Source organism: Heloderma suspectum, chromosome 2 (assembly GCF_057233095.1).
Source record: "Heloderma suspectum isolate Gila_16-S chromosome 2, 16-S_ref, whole genome shotgun sequence".
In the NCBI taxonomy this organism is placed as follows: Eukaryota; Metazoa; Chordata; class Lepidosauria; order Squamata; family Helodermatidae; genus Heloderma; species Heloderma suspectum.
This window is the reverse complement of record NC_139459.1, coordinates 51,330,377-51,347,387: the sequence shown is the minus strand read 5'-3', so window position 1 is coordinate 51,347,387 and position 17,011 is coordinate 51,330,377. Positions and strand designations below refer to the sequence as shown.

General features: G+C 42.9%; 1 protein-coding gene across 6 annotated transcripts in view; it reads left to right on the top strand.

Annotated features, from left to right (window-relative positions):
• Positions 1-17,011, top strand: part of BDP1 (BDP1 general transcription factor IIIB subunit) — an 80,656-nt gene that overhangs the window by 12,258 nt on the left and 51,387 nt on the right. For all 6 annotated transcript variants that reach the window (XM_084833520.1, XM_084833517.1, XM_084833516.1 and 3 more), the window contains exons 4-11: positions 431-490; positions 3,913-4,068; positions 8,136-8,269; positions 9,727-9,821; positions 10,883-10,937; positions 11,400-11,558; positions 12,647-12,928; positions 15,700-15,874. In XM_084833520.1, coding sequence (XP_084689646.1) covers positions 431-490; positions 3,913-4,068; positions 8,136-8,269; positions 9,727-9,821; positions 10,883-10,937; positions 11,400-11,558; positions 12,647-12,928; positions 15,700-15,874 — 1,116 coding nt within the window. The remainder of the gene's footprint in view (positions 1-430; positions 491-3,912; positions 4,069-8,135; positions 8,270-9,726; positions 9,822-10,882; positions 10,938-11,399; positions 11,559-12,646; positions 12,929-15,699; positions 15,875-17,011) is intronic.

Genomic DNA, 17,011 nt, shown 5'->3' with positions numbered 1-17,011 from the left:
GAACGGCCACACACTCAGAAGAGGAGCGTGGAGTGGTGAAAATAGGGCGTTCCGGGGTGGGGAAGGCAGAAATGCCAGTATGACACATCCAACATGTTGTCTGGCAGCTGCTTCCCCCGCTCTGCCTTCCTGCAGCTGTCTAGCCACAAATGCAGGGCAGCTGAAGCAGGGAGGGGATGATCCCCTCCATGCTTCTCTTGCCCTGCACTGGATAGGTGATCGCCTCTGAGTTCTATCCTGGTAGGATTGCTCCTTAAACAGATTAAAAATCTACTATTTCTGGCTTAAGTGCATTGTGAATAAGGTAGTAAATCATGCAGGTAAACTGCACATGGAGCATGCATTACCATGACAGTTTGCTATCGGAGTGAGACAAAATCCTGAAAATGTATTTGATTAAATAATTAAAACTATGCATTTTAATTAATAGGTCTTCACTGATGGAAGAAAAGAAAACGGAGAAGACCTCTACAGTTACCCAAGCAAAAGAGTAATCTTTCTGTCTCTTCTTTAGAATAGAATTAGTGATACATGCCATCATTAACACAGAGGGATTCGTAAGAAAGAGATTTGTTTGTTTAATATTCCTGAAACTGAATGATTGCTATAAAGGATTACAATCCCAATAATCCCATTTCCTTTTTTACTGAGCAAATCGTACTTGGAATAAAGCACTATTTTAGTTAGTTGGCCATATGTTAAAACTCTGCCAGGGCCTGTTTGAACAAAATTCTAGCCAGCTATTAACCATAATTAGGGGACCAGAAGCAAGCAGCGTGATTGGACATTCTGTTCCACAAGTGCTTTCCCGCTTGCATTCAAATCCCCTGCTTTAACCATTATCTCTTCACTGACATTAATCACGATTAATCCTAACTCTAGGGCAGCACTCCTAACCCAGCATTTCATCCCTGGTCTCAATTGCTGGGTTAGAAATGCCCCAGGGTTAGTGCAGAAATAATGCAATACCATGGTTAGTGGTGGAAAGAGGAATTTGAGTGCAGGAGGAGAGGAGCTGGGGAGAGAGACAGTGTTAAGTCTCATGCCCAGTATTTTAGTGATAATTAACAGCTAGCTAGCATAACATAACATGATCTCAATTTGAATTCGAATACAGGCAACCATGGTCTGGGAGAACAAAATGAAGCAGGACATAGGCTGATAGAATTTTGCCAAGACAACTGACTGTGCATAACAAACACTCTCTTCCAACAACCTAAGAGACGACTTTATACATGGACTTCACCAGACGGTCAACACCGAAATCAGATTGACTACATCCTTTGTAGCCAAAGGTGGCGGACATCTATGCAGTTGGTAAAAACAAGACCTGGAGCTGATTGTAGTTCAGATCACGAACTTCTTATTGCACAATTTAGCATCAGACTAAAGAGAATAGGGAAGACCCACAGATCAGTTAGATATGAGCTCACTAATATTCCTCATGAATATGCAGTGGAGGTGAAGAATAGATTTAAGGGACTAGATTTAGTAGATAGGGTCCCGGAAGAACTATGGACAGAAGTTTGCAACATTGTTCAGGAGGCGGCAACAAAAAACGTCCCCAAGAAAAAGAAAACCAAGAAGGCAAGATGGCTGTCTGCTGAGACACTAGAAGCAGCCCAAGAAAGAAGGAAAGCAAAAAGCAACAGTGATAGGGGGAGATATGCCCAATTAAATGCAAACTTCCAGAGGTTAGCCAGAAGAGATAAGGAATTATTTTTAAACAAGCAATGCACGGAAGCGGAAGATGATAATAGAATAGGAAGGACAAGAGACCTCTTCCAGAAAATTAGAAACATCGGCGGTAAATTCCAGGCAAAAATGGGTATGATCAAAAACAAAGATGGCAAGGACCTAACAGAAGTAGAAGAGATCAAGAAAAGGTGGCAAGAATATACAGAAGATCTTTATAGGAAGGGTAATAATGTCGGGCATAGATTTGACGGTGTGGTCAGTGAGCTAGAGCCAGACATCCTGAAGAGTGAGGTTGAATGGGCCTTAAGAAGCATTGCTAATAACAAGGCAGCAGGAGATGACGGTATCCCAGCTGAACTGTTTAAAATCTTGCAAGATGATGCTGTCAAGGTGATGCATGCCATGTGCCAGCAAATTTGGAAAACACAAGAATGGCCACCAGATTGGAAAAAATCAACTTATATTCCCATACCAAAAAAGGGAAGCACAAAAGATTGTCCCAATTATCGAACAGTGGCACTTATTTCACATGCCAGTAAGGTAATGCTCAAGATCTTGCAAGGTAGACTCCAGCAATTCATGGAATGAGAATTGCCAGATGTACAAGCTGGGTTTAGAAAAGGCAGAGGAACTAGAGACCAAATTGCCAATGTCTACTGGATAATGGAGAAAGCCAGGGAGTTTCAGAAAAACATCTATATCTGTTTTATTGACTATTCTAAAGCCTTTGAGTGTGTGGGTCATAACAAATTGTGGCAAGTTCTTGGTGGTATGGGGATACCAAGTCATCTTGTCTGCCTCCTGAGGAATCTGTATAATGACCAAGTAGCAACGGTAAGAACAGACCACAAAACAACGGACTGGTTTAAGATTGGGAAAGGAGTACAGCAGGGCTGTATACTCTCACCCTACCTATTCAACCTGTATGCAGAACACATCATGCGACGTGCTGGGCTTTATGAATGCACGGGTGGAGTTAAAATTGCTGGAAGAAACATTAACAATCTCAGATATGCAGATGATACCACTTTGATGGCTGAAAGCGAGGAGGAGCTGAGGAACCTCATGATGAAGGTGAAAGAAGAAAGTGCAAAAGCTGGGTTGCAGTTAAACCTCAAAAAAACCAAGATGATGGCAACCAGCTTGATTGATAACTGGCAAATAGAGGGAGAAATCGTGGAGGTGGTGACAGACTTTGTCTTTCTAGGCGCAAAGATTACTGCAGACGCTGACTGCAGCCAGGAAATCTGAAGATGTTTACTTCTTGGGAGGACAGCAATGACAAATCTTAATAAAATAGTTAAGAGCAGAGACATCACACTGACAACAAAGGTCCGCATAGTTAAAGCAATGGTCTTCCCCGTAGTAACCTATGGCTGCGAGAGCTGGACCATAAGGAAGACTGAGCGAAGAAAGATAGATGCTTTTGAACTGTGGCGCTGGAGGAAAATTCTGAGAGTGCCTTGGACTGCAAGAAGATCAAACCAGTCCATACTCCAGGAAGTAAAGCCAGACTGCTCACTTGAGGGAATGATATTAAAGGCCAAACTGAAGTACTTTGGCCACATCATGAGAAGACAGGACACCCTGGAGAAGATTCTGATGCTAGGGAAAATGGAAGGCAAAAGGAAGAGGGGCCGACCAAGGGCAAGATGGATGGATGATATTCTGGAGGTGACAGACTCGACCTTGGGGGAGCTGGGGGTGGCTACAGCCGACAGGAAGCTCTGGCGTGGGCTGGTCCATGAAGTCACGAAGAGTCGGAAGCGACTGACCGAATAAACAACAAAGCTAGCATAACATCTATACTGACTGTCTATACCTTATTCCCTTTAGCAATGTGCTTTGATACGGGACGTCTATATATTCATTAGGCATTATGTATATGCTTTCATATTTTGGAGGCGGAATGTGACATAATATGGGGGTTTGCGCCATTTATTTTCAATTATTCAGCCATCTTCTGATGCAAACTCTTAATAGCACACCTAAAACAAACAAATGCATGCATGCACATGTCAGATAGAAGGCTATATTCCAGCCCCGTAAAAGGAAAAAAAAGTTCAGTAAAATGAGTCACATGTGACACTCTTTTTAAAACTGCTGTTGGAAGTAACTGATATGACTGGGATATCGGGAAGAAGAATTTGTGTTTGAAAAGGAAAGGAGAAGTAAGCTCCCTACTACTTGAAATATTATCTTCCCAAATTTCAGGCCGGAGGAAAGAATTGTTGCTGATCTTGATGATGAAAATGAGGAAGATGAAGAAGAAGAAGAAGAAGATGGAGGAGGAGGAGAGGATGATGGCCCCCTTCTAGTTCCTCGAGTGAAAGTTGCGGAAGATGGTTCAATTATTCTGGATGAAGAAAGGTGAGGTTTTGGCAATTGATATCTGCTTTAGAAAGAGGATGTACATTTACGGAACTGCTCAGTGCTGGCCCAAGACATTTTGCTGCTTGAGGCAAATCCCTCCCCTGCTGCGGTCAAAACATTAAAAGCTTGCTGTACTATTTAGACACAAATCGCTGTCTTCATCTATTTCCTCCTTCTCCCTTCCTTCCTAAGGCTGAAATCCTATTTGCACTTACTTTGGAGTAAGTCCGGTTGAACTCAGTGGGACTTACTTCTGAGTAGACCTGCCTATGTGGCATGGTGCATATCCTCTCCCAATCTGTCACTCATATTATTTATTAGTTTTATTTTTTATTAAATTCATTAATCGCCCATCTGGCTGGACACCCAGCCACTCTGGCCGATGTACAACAACAAAACAGTTAAAACAATAAAATTCTACATTAAAAACATCATAAAAAATACCCTAAGCCACCCCGAATGACTGCCTGAACAACCACGTTTTAAATGCGCGGTGGAAGCTCATTAAAGAGGGGGCATGGCGGAGTTCCCTAGGGAGGGAGTTCCACAGAGTGCGGGCCACCACAGAGAAGGCCCTCTCCCTCGTCCGCACCAGCCTAGCTGTCCTGGCTGATGGGACAGAGAGAAGGCCATCCGAGGCTGATCTTGTGAAGCAGCCTGTCTGGTGTTGCTGGAGGTGCTCCTTAAGATAGGCTGGGCCGGAACCATATAGGGTTTTAAAGGTCAAAACCAACACCTTGAATTTGGCCCGGAAAACAACTGGTAACCAGTGCAGCTCCTTCAGCACTGGAGTGATGTGATCTCGCCGGCGGCTGCCTGTAATCAGGCGAGCCGCTGCGTTCTGTACCAGCTGCAGCTTCTGAACCGTCTTCAAGGGTAACCCCACCTAGAGCGCATTACAGTAGTCTAAACAAGAGGAGACCAGGGCATGTACTACCGATGGGAGCAGATGGTCGGGAAGGTAGGGGCTCAGCCGCTGTATCAGATGGAGTTGGTACAGTGCTGTCTAGCTCACAGCTGATACCTGAGTCTCCATGGACAGCTGGGAGTCTAAAATGACCCCCAGGCTGCGGACCTGGTCTTTCAACGGTAGCCATACCCCATTCAATACCAGGTCAACATCCCCCAACCTCCTCTTGTCTCCCACCAAAAGTACCTTGGTCTTGTCAGGGTTCAGCTTCAGCTTATTCCTCCCCATCCAGCCACTCCCCATCTCCAGACATTTGGACGGGGATTCTACGGCCAACCTTGGTGAAGATTTGAACGAGAAGTAGAGCTGCATGTCATCCGCATATTGATGACACCGCACCCCAAACCTCCTGATGATAGCCCCCAGCGGCTTCACATAGATGTTAAACAGCATCGGGGAGAGGATGGAACCCTGTGGCACCCGCACAAGTGAGCAGCCACGGGTCCAAAACCTCCTCTCCCAGTGCTACCCTCTGGTACCTGCCAGAGAAGAAGGACCGGAACCACCGCAATACGGTGTCTCCAATGCCCAACCCCTCCAGGTGGTCCTGGAGGATACCGTGGTCAACGGTATCAAAAGCTGCTGAGAGGTCGAGGAGAACAAGGAAGGAGCGTTCCCGCCTATCCAGAGCCCTCCTCATATCATCCACCAAAGTGACCAAGGCCGTTTCTGTCCCATGCCCAGGCCTGAAGCCCGACTGAAATGGCTCTAGATAATCAGTTTCTTCCAAGTGTGCCCTCAACTGCATTGCCACCACCCGCTCAATCACCTTGCCCAAAAATGGCAGATTTGAGACTGGGCGAAAGTTGTTCAGAACTTGGGGATCCAAGGAAGGCTTCTTTAAGAGCGGTCTTATCACTGCCTCCTTGAGGGCTGATGGCATCACTCCCTCCTCAAGGGAGGCGTTCACCACCACCCTGATCCCCTCACCTAATCTCTCTCTGCAGCCCATAATGAGCCAAGATGGGCAAGGATCAAGTAAGCAGGTGGTCAGTCTTGCAGATAAAAGCACCTTGTCCACTTCATCAGAAGGAAGAAGCTGGAACCAATCCCACAAAGCCGGTTTGCCACAGACCGCCTCTTGCTCACTAACTGTATCCACAGCGCATGGAATAACACTCCTAATCCTATCAATTTTATCCGCAAAGTGTCTTGCCAAGGCCTCACAGGAGGCCTTAGAATGCTCCAGCGGTTCCGGAGCCACTGGACCGACCAGGCTCCGGACCACTTGGAACAGCCTCCTGGGACAGCACTCTGCGGACGTGATAGAGGCAGCATAATATTCCTTTTTTGCTGCCTTCACTGCCATGTGATAGGCTGAAAATACAGCTCTAGCCCGTGTCTGATCGTCTTTGGAGCGAGACTTCCGCCACTGGCGCTCTAGCCATCTCACCTCCTGTTTCAGAGCTCGTAACTGCAGATTGAACCATGGTGCAGTCCGAGCCCTGTTCAGGGGGAGAGGGCGTTTCAGGGCCAGCTGATCTAATGCCCCAGTGATTGTGGCATTCCAGCCACCCACCAGAGTCTCGACCGAGTGGCCGTTGGCATGCTCCAGAGAATCCCCAAGCGCGTTCAGGAATCCATTCGGATCCATAAGACGCCTGGGGCAGACCATTTTAATGGGTCCTCCAGCCCTGCGGAGGGATTGTGGAACCGAGAAGTCCAACGTCACCAGATAGTGATCTGACCATGACAAGGGGGTGGTGGATATACCCCCGACTTCCAGATCACTCCCCACTTCTCCAGAAACAAACACAAGGTCTAGCGCATGACCGGCTACATGGGTGGGCCCAGTTGGAATAGGGTGCAGCTCCCACGATGCCATGGTCTCCATAAAGTCCCGAAGTGCCCCCGTGAGGATGGCCATACACACTTGCTTTTTTTGTATCCCACATGTATAAACGGGGATCTATGTGCCCCACTCCCTAAACAGCGTGTTCTGCACGCACATTTGAATTTTTGGTTTAAATAACAGGTATTTACATGCAAGAAAAATGTGGATGTGTGTGCGCGCCACATGCATACAGTCTTGTTTTGTGGTATTAAGACCTGACGCTGCATAGAAAGAATGTAGGAGTGATGTAAATAGAAAAGAATGGGGAAGGTGTGAGAAGAGGTGCATGTGTGGAGGAAATATTTATGTTTGGAGATAGATGAATTGGAACGGAGGAAGGCAGAAGGGTAGATTTTAGATGATGTGGGCATTAGCTGATTGAAGGAGGCAGATTTAGAGAGGAGGCAGATAAGCGGGAAATGTGAAGCAGGAAGAAGAGGACATTGTGGAGTCAAGGAAAGCCTGGACAAATGGGTGAATTAATGAATAGGAAAGGGTCAGAGTAATATAGGAGGTGCAGAGAAAAGAATATGTAGATGTGAGCTCAGATGACTGGACAGATTGATGAAGCAAGTCGAGAAAAAGCATAAGTGACTCTACAGAGGCACGACATACAAGCCTTCCAGGCATTCCACAGCAACAAAAACATTAATAAAAGGTTACAGGGAAGCATATGCACACAAATGCATATGATGGTTCTAGCTGTCTAGATGTTAGCAGCAGCATGTACTCAATTTTAAATTGGAAATGAGGAGGTCGGAGGAGGGAGAAGGTGAGGTGGTGCAGGGCAGGTGGTAGCAAGTGAGTTTGTCATTTTTTTTCACTTAAAAAAAGAAAGAAATCTGATTGTGAGAAGTGCCTCAAATCTGCCTCAGGTTGCCTAACAGGTGGCCCAGCCCTGGGTGAGCAGCTTCTTATTCTTCAAATTGGTGTTAGTGGTTACTGGATTAATGTATTATATTATTCCATGCCAAAATGGAAAGATAATGTTTGGTTTTAATTTTTGTGAACCGCCCAGAGAGCTTTGGCTATTGGGCGGTATAGAAAAATGAATGAATGAATGAATGAATAAAATAATGCAAGGCCGCACCGGAGTTCATTGAAAAATGCTGGTGATGATGCAGATATTTTCATTGCTGTAATTTCAATGCAAGAAACAATTTGTCTTCACTGTCTATTAAGATAATTGGTGTATTTGATATAACACTGCTTCTTACAGTATTTCTTTTATATTCTAATATCTCATGATTTCACATTTAGTTTAACTGTAGAAGTTTTAAGGACAAAAGGGCAATGTGTGGTGGAAGAAAACGATCCCATCTTTGAGCGTGGCTCTACAACAACTTACTCAAGTTTCAGGAAAAGCTATTATACCAAGCCATGGTCGGAAAAAGGTAGGTGTAGTTCAGCGCCATGAGTGCAGAAGTTCAGTGATGGTCTTCTTTGAGTTTGGCTTTTGAAGAGCCAAGCTTTTGGGATGGGCTATGCAGGATCTTGGTTTAAGGGATATTCATCCAAACAAAACCTGCGTGAGAGAGAGAGGCAAGAGAGTGGGATGCATCTATTTCTTAAATCTACACTTTCACTTCAGGCATAATAAAATGATTGAGTACATCAGGGTATATCTTTATATATCTATATGTATCATTGAGCTTACATTCAACTTAATAAGATGCAGATTGTCCAAGTAGGTTTGAGTGGCGTTTGTTGCAACAACAAGAAGGTAAAAAATATCCATCAAAATACTTTGGACTATTCATACAGATCTGGCAATAGCAATGAGATTTATCCTCATGAAGTCAACTTTCTCTCTCCCTAGATCAGCTTACAGAATTTAAAATGCCTGAATGCTTTTTGACAGAATTCATCAGCAGATTAAAAACCCTGTGAATAGCATTACATTCTTCATAAAGCAAGATTAGGATCAGTATCTTGCTTCTCCAGCCTCCATTTGTGACTCCAAAGAATTATAGTTCACTTCCAGAACCCAGCATCTAAGTGGGGGCCTTAAAAGCCTTTTTGCCTAATTCAGATATACAATACCTTACAATCAACCTTCAGTCAGCACATGTTTTACAGCCAGACTTTGCTCTGAAACCTTGAAGAATGGAAGTGTGATTCACTGAATTTTAAAGCTATGCATCTCTTACTAAAATGTATAGTGCGATGCATTAAGCAACATAAGTGCTTATCTGTCCTACAAGGTGAAGGGCCATAGCTAAGTGCTGGGGGTCAAGGGTAGATATGGTTGGGTGCCTGCCGAGGGACCATACCCCAGCAGGGGCCCACTGACAAGAGCCCCCTGGACTTGCTCCTCCTCTTCACCATTGCAGCCTTCTTGTTCCACTGCCTGTAGCACTGGCCCATCGACGGTAGTGGTGAGAAGGAGAAGCAGCAGATGCCACTGCCTACTTGCTCCCTGCCTGCCAAGTAAGCAAGTGGTAGCAATGATGATGAGGAGCACTAGGAGCTGGTGAGAATGGTGGTGAGAAAGTGACTTTCCCAAGGGCCCTCAAACACCTGGAGTCGGCGCTGGGTAGAGCACTTGCATTGCATGCAAAAGATCCCAGGTTCAATCCCTGGCATCTCCAGATAGGGCTGGGAAACTCTCCTGTCTGGAAAGCCACTGCCAATCACTCTAGACGATACTGAGCTACCTAGACCGGGTGTGACTCGATATAAAGCAGCTTCTAGTGTGAAATGTAGCCCAGTTTATGATTAGCATATGAAATGTGATGCTTTGATATTTAGCCTAATATATATATAGCTCTCTTGATCATGAAGTTAAAATTGATATACTAAGAACTGAGATCGCTTTAAAAATAGTTGAGCTGGTTTTTTTTTCTTACAGAAACAGACATGTTCTTCTTGGCTATAAGTATGGTAGGAACTGACTTTTCGATGATTAGTCAGCTATTTCCACACAGAGCAAGAACAGAAATTAAGGTAAACCTTTTTAAAGCACTAAATCAACAGAGAAATTGTCACTTGGCTTGTGGATTTAATATTTTATGGTCTTCTAATAGCTATTCAATATCTATTGAATAACAGATCATTTGAACTAAGTTTGCTTTTGTGTCGGCAAATGATCGAAGCATGTACTATGTAGACTTTGTGCTGCAAAACTTCAGGGCTGTGTGCCAAATCTTACCCTTTCTCTATGGCTTCTTACAAAGCTCCATTTCTGTGTGAATTCATTTCCATTTGCTGTTAGTCTGGCCCTAGTCATGCAGCACATGTTAGGTAATACAGTAATTTCTAATAGTGTAATCCCATACATGTATACTCAGAAGTAAGTCCCATTAAGTTTGGTGGGGCTTACTCTCATGTAGGTGGGTATAGGTTTACAGCCTTAATCACAAGTGAAAGACGTCCCAAGGCAGGAGTCCAGAGCATTTGCTTATTTTTTTTTCTCCAAGAAGCCTTATTTGATCCACGCTAGATTAGTGGAAGAATCCTTTCTGTGCTAACCAGAAAAGAATATATATGGCAACTAAGGCACGTACCCTACCCCTTTCTTTCCCTTTTCCCAACAGCCCCATCATAGAAGGGGACTGAGTTAGAAGTGAGAGGAGCGCATGTACTTGTGTTTGTATAAATATCCAAGTATTTATGTTTCTGTATAGAGGCATACAGAACCTGCACGAGTGTATGTCGTCTTTATTTTGTGTGTGTTCCATTCACTTACTTAAAATTGACAAAGTGTCCCTCACCCACAAGCAAAAGATAATTGTCCCCTTCTCTCCCCTGCTGAAAAAGGCTAGCTTGGTCTAAACAAGTATTTTGTTTTGAATAAAAATTGCTGAACTATATCAACTTCAATTTAGAAAGATGCTTTGTAACTAAGACTTCATAAAAGCTTTAAAAGAAAGGTATGTCTTATTTTGTAACTTAAGCTGAAGTGCAGTGGGTGGGTCTGCTCTAAGTATGACTAAATCTGGATCCAAACCAATATTGTTGGCTAAGTGAAAACGTGACATGTTAATTACATAACTTTTTGTTCTCAGAATAAGTTTAAACGTGAAGAAAAAGCCAATGGATGGAGAATTGATAAAGCATTTAGTAAGTATTGCTATATAAATATTTCTTCATTTGGCAAATGAGTTTAATTTTTTACTAAAACACACAAACATTAAATAATGGTGCCTCCTCACAGTATATAAAGATTTTGAGTGAAATTTTTGTTTTACCTTTCTAAAGTGAAGGGTTATTATTGTATCAGTATTTCTCAAATAGACAGGTATGCACATGACCGCTATTAGTCTTTGTTTAACTGTGACACTCAGTAAACTTTGTGGGATTGTTTGTTGTTGATCTTACATAGCTTAAACCTCTTTTAAATCATGCAATTTTGCATATATTTTAAATCACAAATTCATTGCATGAATTTTTATAGGCAAGGTCTTTCTGCATAAATAGAGCCTACCGGAGCTCATGGTACAAGAAATTTGTTAGCTTTTAAGGTGTGACTGGAGTATTTGTATTTTTTCTTTAAATAAATCACATTTTGTCCTTCCTGGACAGAAGAAAAAAGGCCTTTTGACTTTGATTTATTTGCAAAACTCCTTGAGAAGATCCTGGAAAATCAGAGGAGGAAAAAGGAAAAAGATGCTAAATGTCAGCACCAAAAAGAGAAAAATCCCAATGAGAAAAAAACACCCAAATCTCATAAAAAGCGAAAAGGTATTTCTAAACATATTTAAACCATATTGCAAACTAATAGATTTAATTTGTTATGAAACCTCCTGTCTTCTGAGATCTGATGGCAAGCCTGTTCTGTGTTTTTTTTTCTGGGTAGAATGTTAGATCTGTGTATACAGCACATAGGGCAGTATCCTATATTACCACTGTGCTCCTCCTGTTTCTTTTGCACCAGTAGGAGCGATGGCTTGCACAACTGGGATTTGTAGTTCTAAAAGTAACCCTGGAAACCAATGGAATGGCTAGTTTCTGGATTGGGACAGGTGAGTGAAGCCTTCTGCGAAAAAAAAATGCAACCAACTCTGTGTAGAACCACAAAATCCCGGTTGTGCAAGTGCTTGCTCCCATTGGTGCAAGGATACAATAGCATCAGTGGAGGCTGGTGGCTCTGATGTCAGTGGGGCTGTAAATCTGCTCTGGGCTTTAGTCAGAACTCTAACAGAGCTATCTAAGGTGCTGACCCCAGTCTGGGGATAGTGTTCAGCACATTGGATAGCGCTTTAAGAGTTCTGACTGGTTCTAACTGAACCCCAGAGTGGATTCACAGCCCCGCTAACATCAGAGCCACCAGCCTCCCCTAAATGGCATACTGCCCATACTTTGGAATACCCTTCCAGAGGTTTGCTTGACACCTTCCTTGAGGGCTGCGCTGCAAAAATGTTTGACTGGTGCATGATTAACTGCTGTTCTTTGAATACTTTTGTTTTTGCCCTGCTTTTGCTGTTTTGAGAGTTTTAGGTCTTGTGTTAATACAGTTTTTATTTTTTCTAGTTTAATTTAACTATCTTGAGGAAGTTTGAAATGTGATAGGCGTAGATACAGATATATACAATTTTATATAATGGGGTGGGGGGGGGAGGCAATGGAATGTTGCACACAACCAAAAAAGGAGTGGTTTTATGTGAGGTAGGATGGGTGTTAGACCAGGAAATGGTGGGAGTTTTATATGGAACAAGTGGAATCCTAGCTTGTTCTTGATTTAAAAAAAAAAAAGCTCTTTGGTATTTTTTTTTTTTAACTTATTGAGAACCGTCTAGCTGTGAGTATATTTACATTGTGTACTTTGATAGTTAAAGTTGTCAACGGACAAACCAGCCATGGTCAGGATGATCTCCAGGATGCCAGAATGTCTGATGCAGAAATGGAAGTGGATGTTGGAACAGCTGAAAAGGAGAATGAAGAGTCTCCCAGTATCTTAGAACAGACAGAGGGACAGGCAGTTACCGAATCAATGGTGACAAAAAAGAAAAGGAAAAGGAAAAAAAGAGATTCTGAATTTGAGATGGAAAATCTTCCTGAAGAGAGAACTATTCCTGCAGAAATGGCTGAGAGAGAAAGTTCGAGAAAGAAAAGTAAGAATTTAAATGGTTGCTTCTTTGCCATGTCCTTGGAATAATGTGGGATGATTTTGCTTATCTCTTTCCAGGGACCAGGGTATTGCTATGCATTTAAAAGGTTCGTGGCTCAGGCCCATAAGACACACATCTGCATATGCTACTTTATATCTCTGTATGCAAATATAGAAATAATGATGAGGACTTATTTAAATTTCACAGGATCAAAGCCAGCCAATTTAATTCTCATCCAAATTATCTCAAATAAAATAAATTCTTCAGTTAATTGGCACTCTGTCCAAGTTCTAAGACTAATGGGGAAACTTTTTTTCTAAGCTTAATTGCGATGCAGGGGAAGACATGTGGAGAGGAGAGACCCTTCCCATCCCAGCTGCAGTCCCTTAATTGCCATGTGTGGCAATTAAGCTGAAAAAACTCTTCTTTCAGCACAAATGGACAGTCAGGGCTCTGTGGAATAGCTCTGAGGCCCTTTAAAATAGATTTGGGTCTTGGGCCCCATGGGCCCAGGCCTAGCAATGCCCCTGCCAGGGACTAAACGTTGGGGTTGATCCAGCTTTTATTCCTATGCAGGAGCAGCCCCTAAGATGTAGGAACCCAAGTGGTGATTTGCTGAAGATTGCTTCCTCTCTTCCTCTCTTCTGTCAGAGAAATTCCCCCGCTAGATCAGAAGCCACCTGCAGTCAGAAGGAGAGCCCTTCTGTCCATGGGAGGTTTATATTGGATCCAACCAATTTCTTTGTACAAGATAAACAGGAATGAAAATAACACCAAATGCAACTCAAGAAGCAATAACAGCAGAGGCTGGTGGCTCCAGTGTCAGTAGGGCGGTGAATCTGCTCTGGGTTTCAGTCAGAACTCTGAAAGAGCTATCCAAGATAGCTCCTTTAGAGTTCTGACTGGCTCTGACTAAAACCTGAAGCGGATTCACTACCCCACTGACATTGGAGCCACCAGCCTCCACTGCATCACAATCACTCCACTGAAGATTATTTAGTTCATCTCGGTGGTAAATGTATAGCATAAGTAGAGATTTTTGGTCTTGTATGCAAGACTGGAAGTTACCTACAAATCAGTATGTAACAAATGACTTAGGGCACAATCCTACAGCTGCTAGACAGCGGCTAGACGGCCACAGGATTGGTTGATTCCTGGGAACCAACCTCAGAGCCCGCAGTCTGAGGTCAGTTCCTGGAGAACCACCTCCCCATCTCCTCCCCTGCTGCCTTGTAGGCAGCGTGGATCATCCCTGTGCTCCACGCTCAGAAGAGCAGTGGGGGAAAGGGGGTGTTCCCAGGGGCACGGCGGGGAGTTCGGAAGTGCTGGTACGACACTTCCTATGTGTCATCCAGCCTCCCCACCCTGCACTCTGACGTCCCACGGCTAGACAGCTGAAATTGGCCATCTAATTGTGAATGCAGGGTGGCTGGAGCGCGGAGGAGATGATCCCCTCCGCGCTCCACCCGCCCTGCATTGGATAGGTGGTCGCCTCTGAGTTCAGAGGCAGCCTTTTATACTCATAGGATTGTTCCTTAATCTATATCTGACAAGTAACTGGATACAATGTATACTGTATTTCCAGAGAATTCAAGAACCATACAGTTGGACAACAGTGCCTTAAGTTTCAGGGTTGTTTATGAAAAGCCAGGTTATAATGGGTGATATTGAATTGTTTCCACTATCACAAAAATAAATCCACATGGAGTTGTTCAACTAACTTATTTGTTAACTTTTATTTTATATATGCCATTAATTATCTTTAGCAACTGTTGCCATAACTATGGCATTTTAATCAAACAGGTTCATTGCATTACCCAAGTATAGGCTGGCATTAGAACTGGCTGGGTTAGTGGGGGGAAATTCTGTAATTTTCTTCTTCCTTACCATTGATTTATAGTACTGTAAAATATAATGAACAAAAAGTTTGTGGATCGTAATGTCTCGTCTTTAAAATAAATAATGTTGTGTGACATCCAGAAATTACTGGTCACTTTTGAAAATTAGGTTTCTTCCACACTAGAATTGTTTAGTGCTTCTGAGGTGTTGCTTTCTGCTTTCCACAATTAGCTGAAAGTAGAATTAAAAGAGAGGTTCCAAATAGCATGTAAATAGCATTATAGTATCTGGCAATGTCCTTCCCCATGGCCCAGAACTTTTTATAATGTTTACTCAACAGTAAATCCCATTCAGCAAAGTTTCTTTCTAATGTTAATTAAAAGCTTCCTGTTTGCTGGTTCTGCCTGTTTTATTGTTTCTTGTTTAGTGCACTGATTGCATCTTCCTTGTGATTGATTGCATCTTATTAGTCATCTTCTGCTCTCCATTGAGGGTAAGAAGGCTTTAATTACTGCTTTCTTTGGATTATTTTAAAAAAATGCAAGGAAACTTGTAACTAAATTTCCTCCATTGCTAATCCCAGAGCCACTGAACAGGAAGCAATAAAACTGACTGGAGTGGCATGGAGGAAGCTTGTAATTAAAGGCATAGTAGCCATTAAAAGCCCCAGTAGCATTTTGCCTGTTCACAGTGGACAGGCAAATGCTGCAACTGCATTTCAGTACAAAAATATTGCCACAAATCTGATCTGAAAAAACAGGGGAGGCCAACAGAGAAAACAGTGGAATGCAGTGCTTTGACCATTATGCTATCTGGGTAGTAATTCCAGGGGAAAACGTTAATGTGGAAGCTTAGCATTTTACAGGTATAGATGTGGTTGACTGTTTTAGTTAATAGTGTTGTGAGATTTATAATGCTTAACAATCTATTGTTAGGAAAAAATACATCATCTAGTGTAGAGATTAATGGCACTGATGAAGTTGGTGATGAACTGGAGGAACTTGATGGAGCAACACCTGATGAAACGATTCCTTTAGTTGAGGAAGATCCACAGTGCTGCATACAGTTCAATGAAGAAGCCGAGGGAGACCATAGTCCAACCTTATCCAGGTAATAAGTTATATATAGACTTTATATGAAGGGTTGTCCACACAGTCCTGCGAAGCACATCCCATCTTTGTGTTTTTCTTTGCAAGAGTCTCCTGAAAGTCCCCTATATTGTTGCCTTGGGTTCCTTAAGGAGGAAAAAAGGTGGGATATAAATGCAATAATAAATAAATATAGCATAGTCCCAATTACTTTTGTCATTCAGGCCCATAAGGTGAATATATGGCTATGGACCAGGTCCAGCAATCAGTCCAGTGGACCGCTCCGATAGTCTCTGGTATGTTACCGACATACCCTTTTGCTATGAGGCTGTTATCTTCTTAGTATATGGGGAAAAAACACTTTTTGTCTAGGAAGTATGTAGGAGTATTCCAAACAACTGTCTCAGCTTGCTTTTTTTAGGCTAGGAGAAGACTGCTGTACCTCTCATAAGTAAACATCAGATAACTGCAGTGTTCTGTGATCTGCTTTCTACTTCACTACCAAGTTTGAGGGACTTTAGTATGTTGGTTCTAAATCCCTGACCAACTATTGACTGGGTAACTTTGATGAAACTCTTACCCTGTTAACTTCAGTTTCCATTTGTAAAATGGGAACAGTGACAGATGGTTATTGTGAGGATAAACAAGGTGAGATTGTATATATGAATACCATTATAGTACAGTGGAGAGAGTACTGGGTTTGAGCACTTCTCACTCAGAATGCTCTTTGGGCAAGCCTCTATCTTGGCCTTCCCCAACCTGGCGCCTTCCAGATGTCTTGGACTGACACTCCCCCCATTCACAGAAGGGAGTTGCAATCCAGTACATCTGGAGGGCACTAGGCATGCTAACAGTAAAACGGCCTTGTGCAGCTATTTCATCTTTTTTTTCTTAACGGACCTTTTCTGGTGAGAAAAAAGATGGAGGAAGTGGTGGAAAAGTACTGGAGCCTACAAATGGAAGACTATGTCAACTGGATCCCCATAAAATTCCATGAATGAGGCATCACGATTGCACAACAAAAGCCTTGTTCTGGAAGCACTCCAGGTGCTCTCTCTCAACTTGCACAGTTATATGAAGGAAAAAGTTTGAGAGAGTAATCTTCCATAAGCGTATGAGGTAGGACAGGAAAATAATGTTTTCTTCATGTTCTAATCTT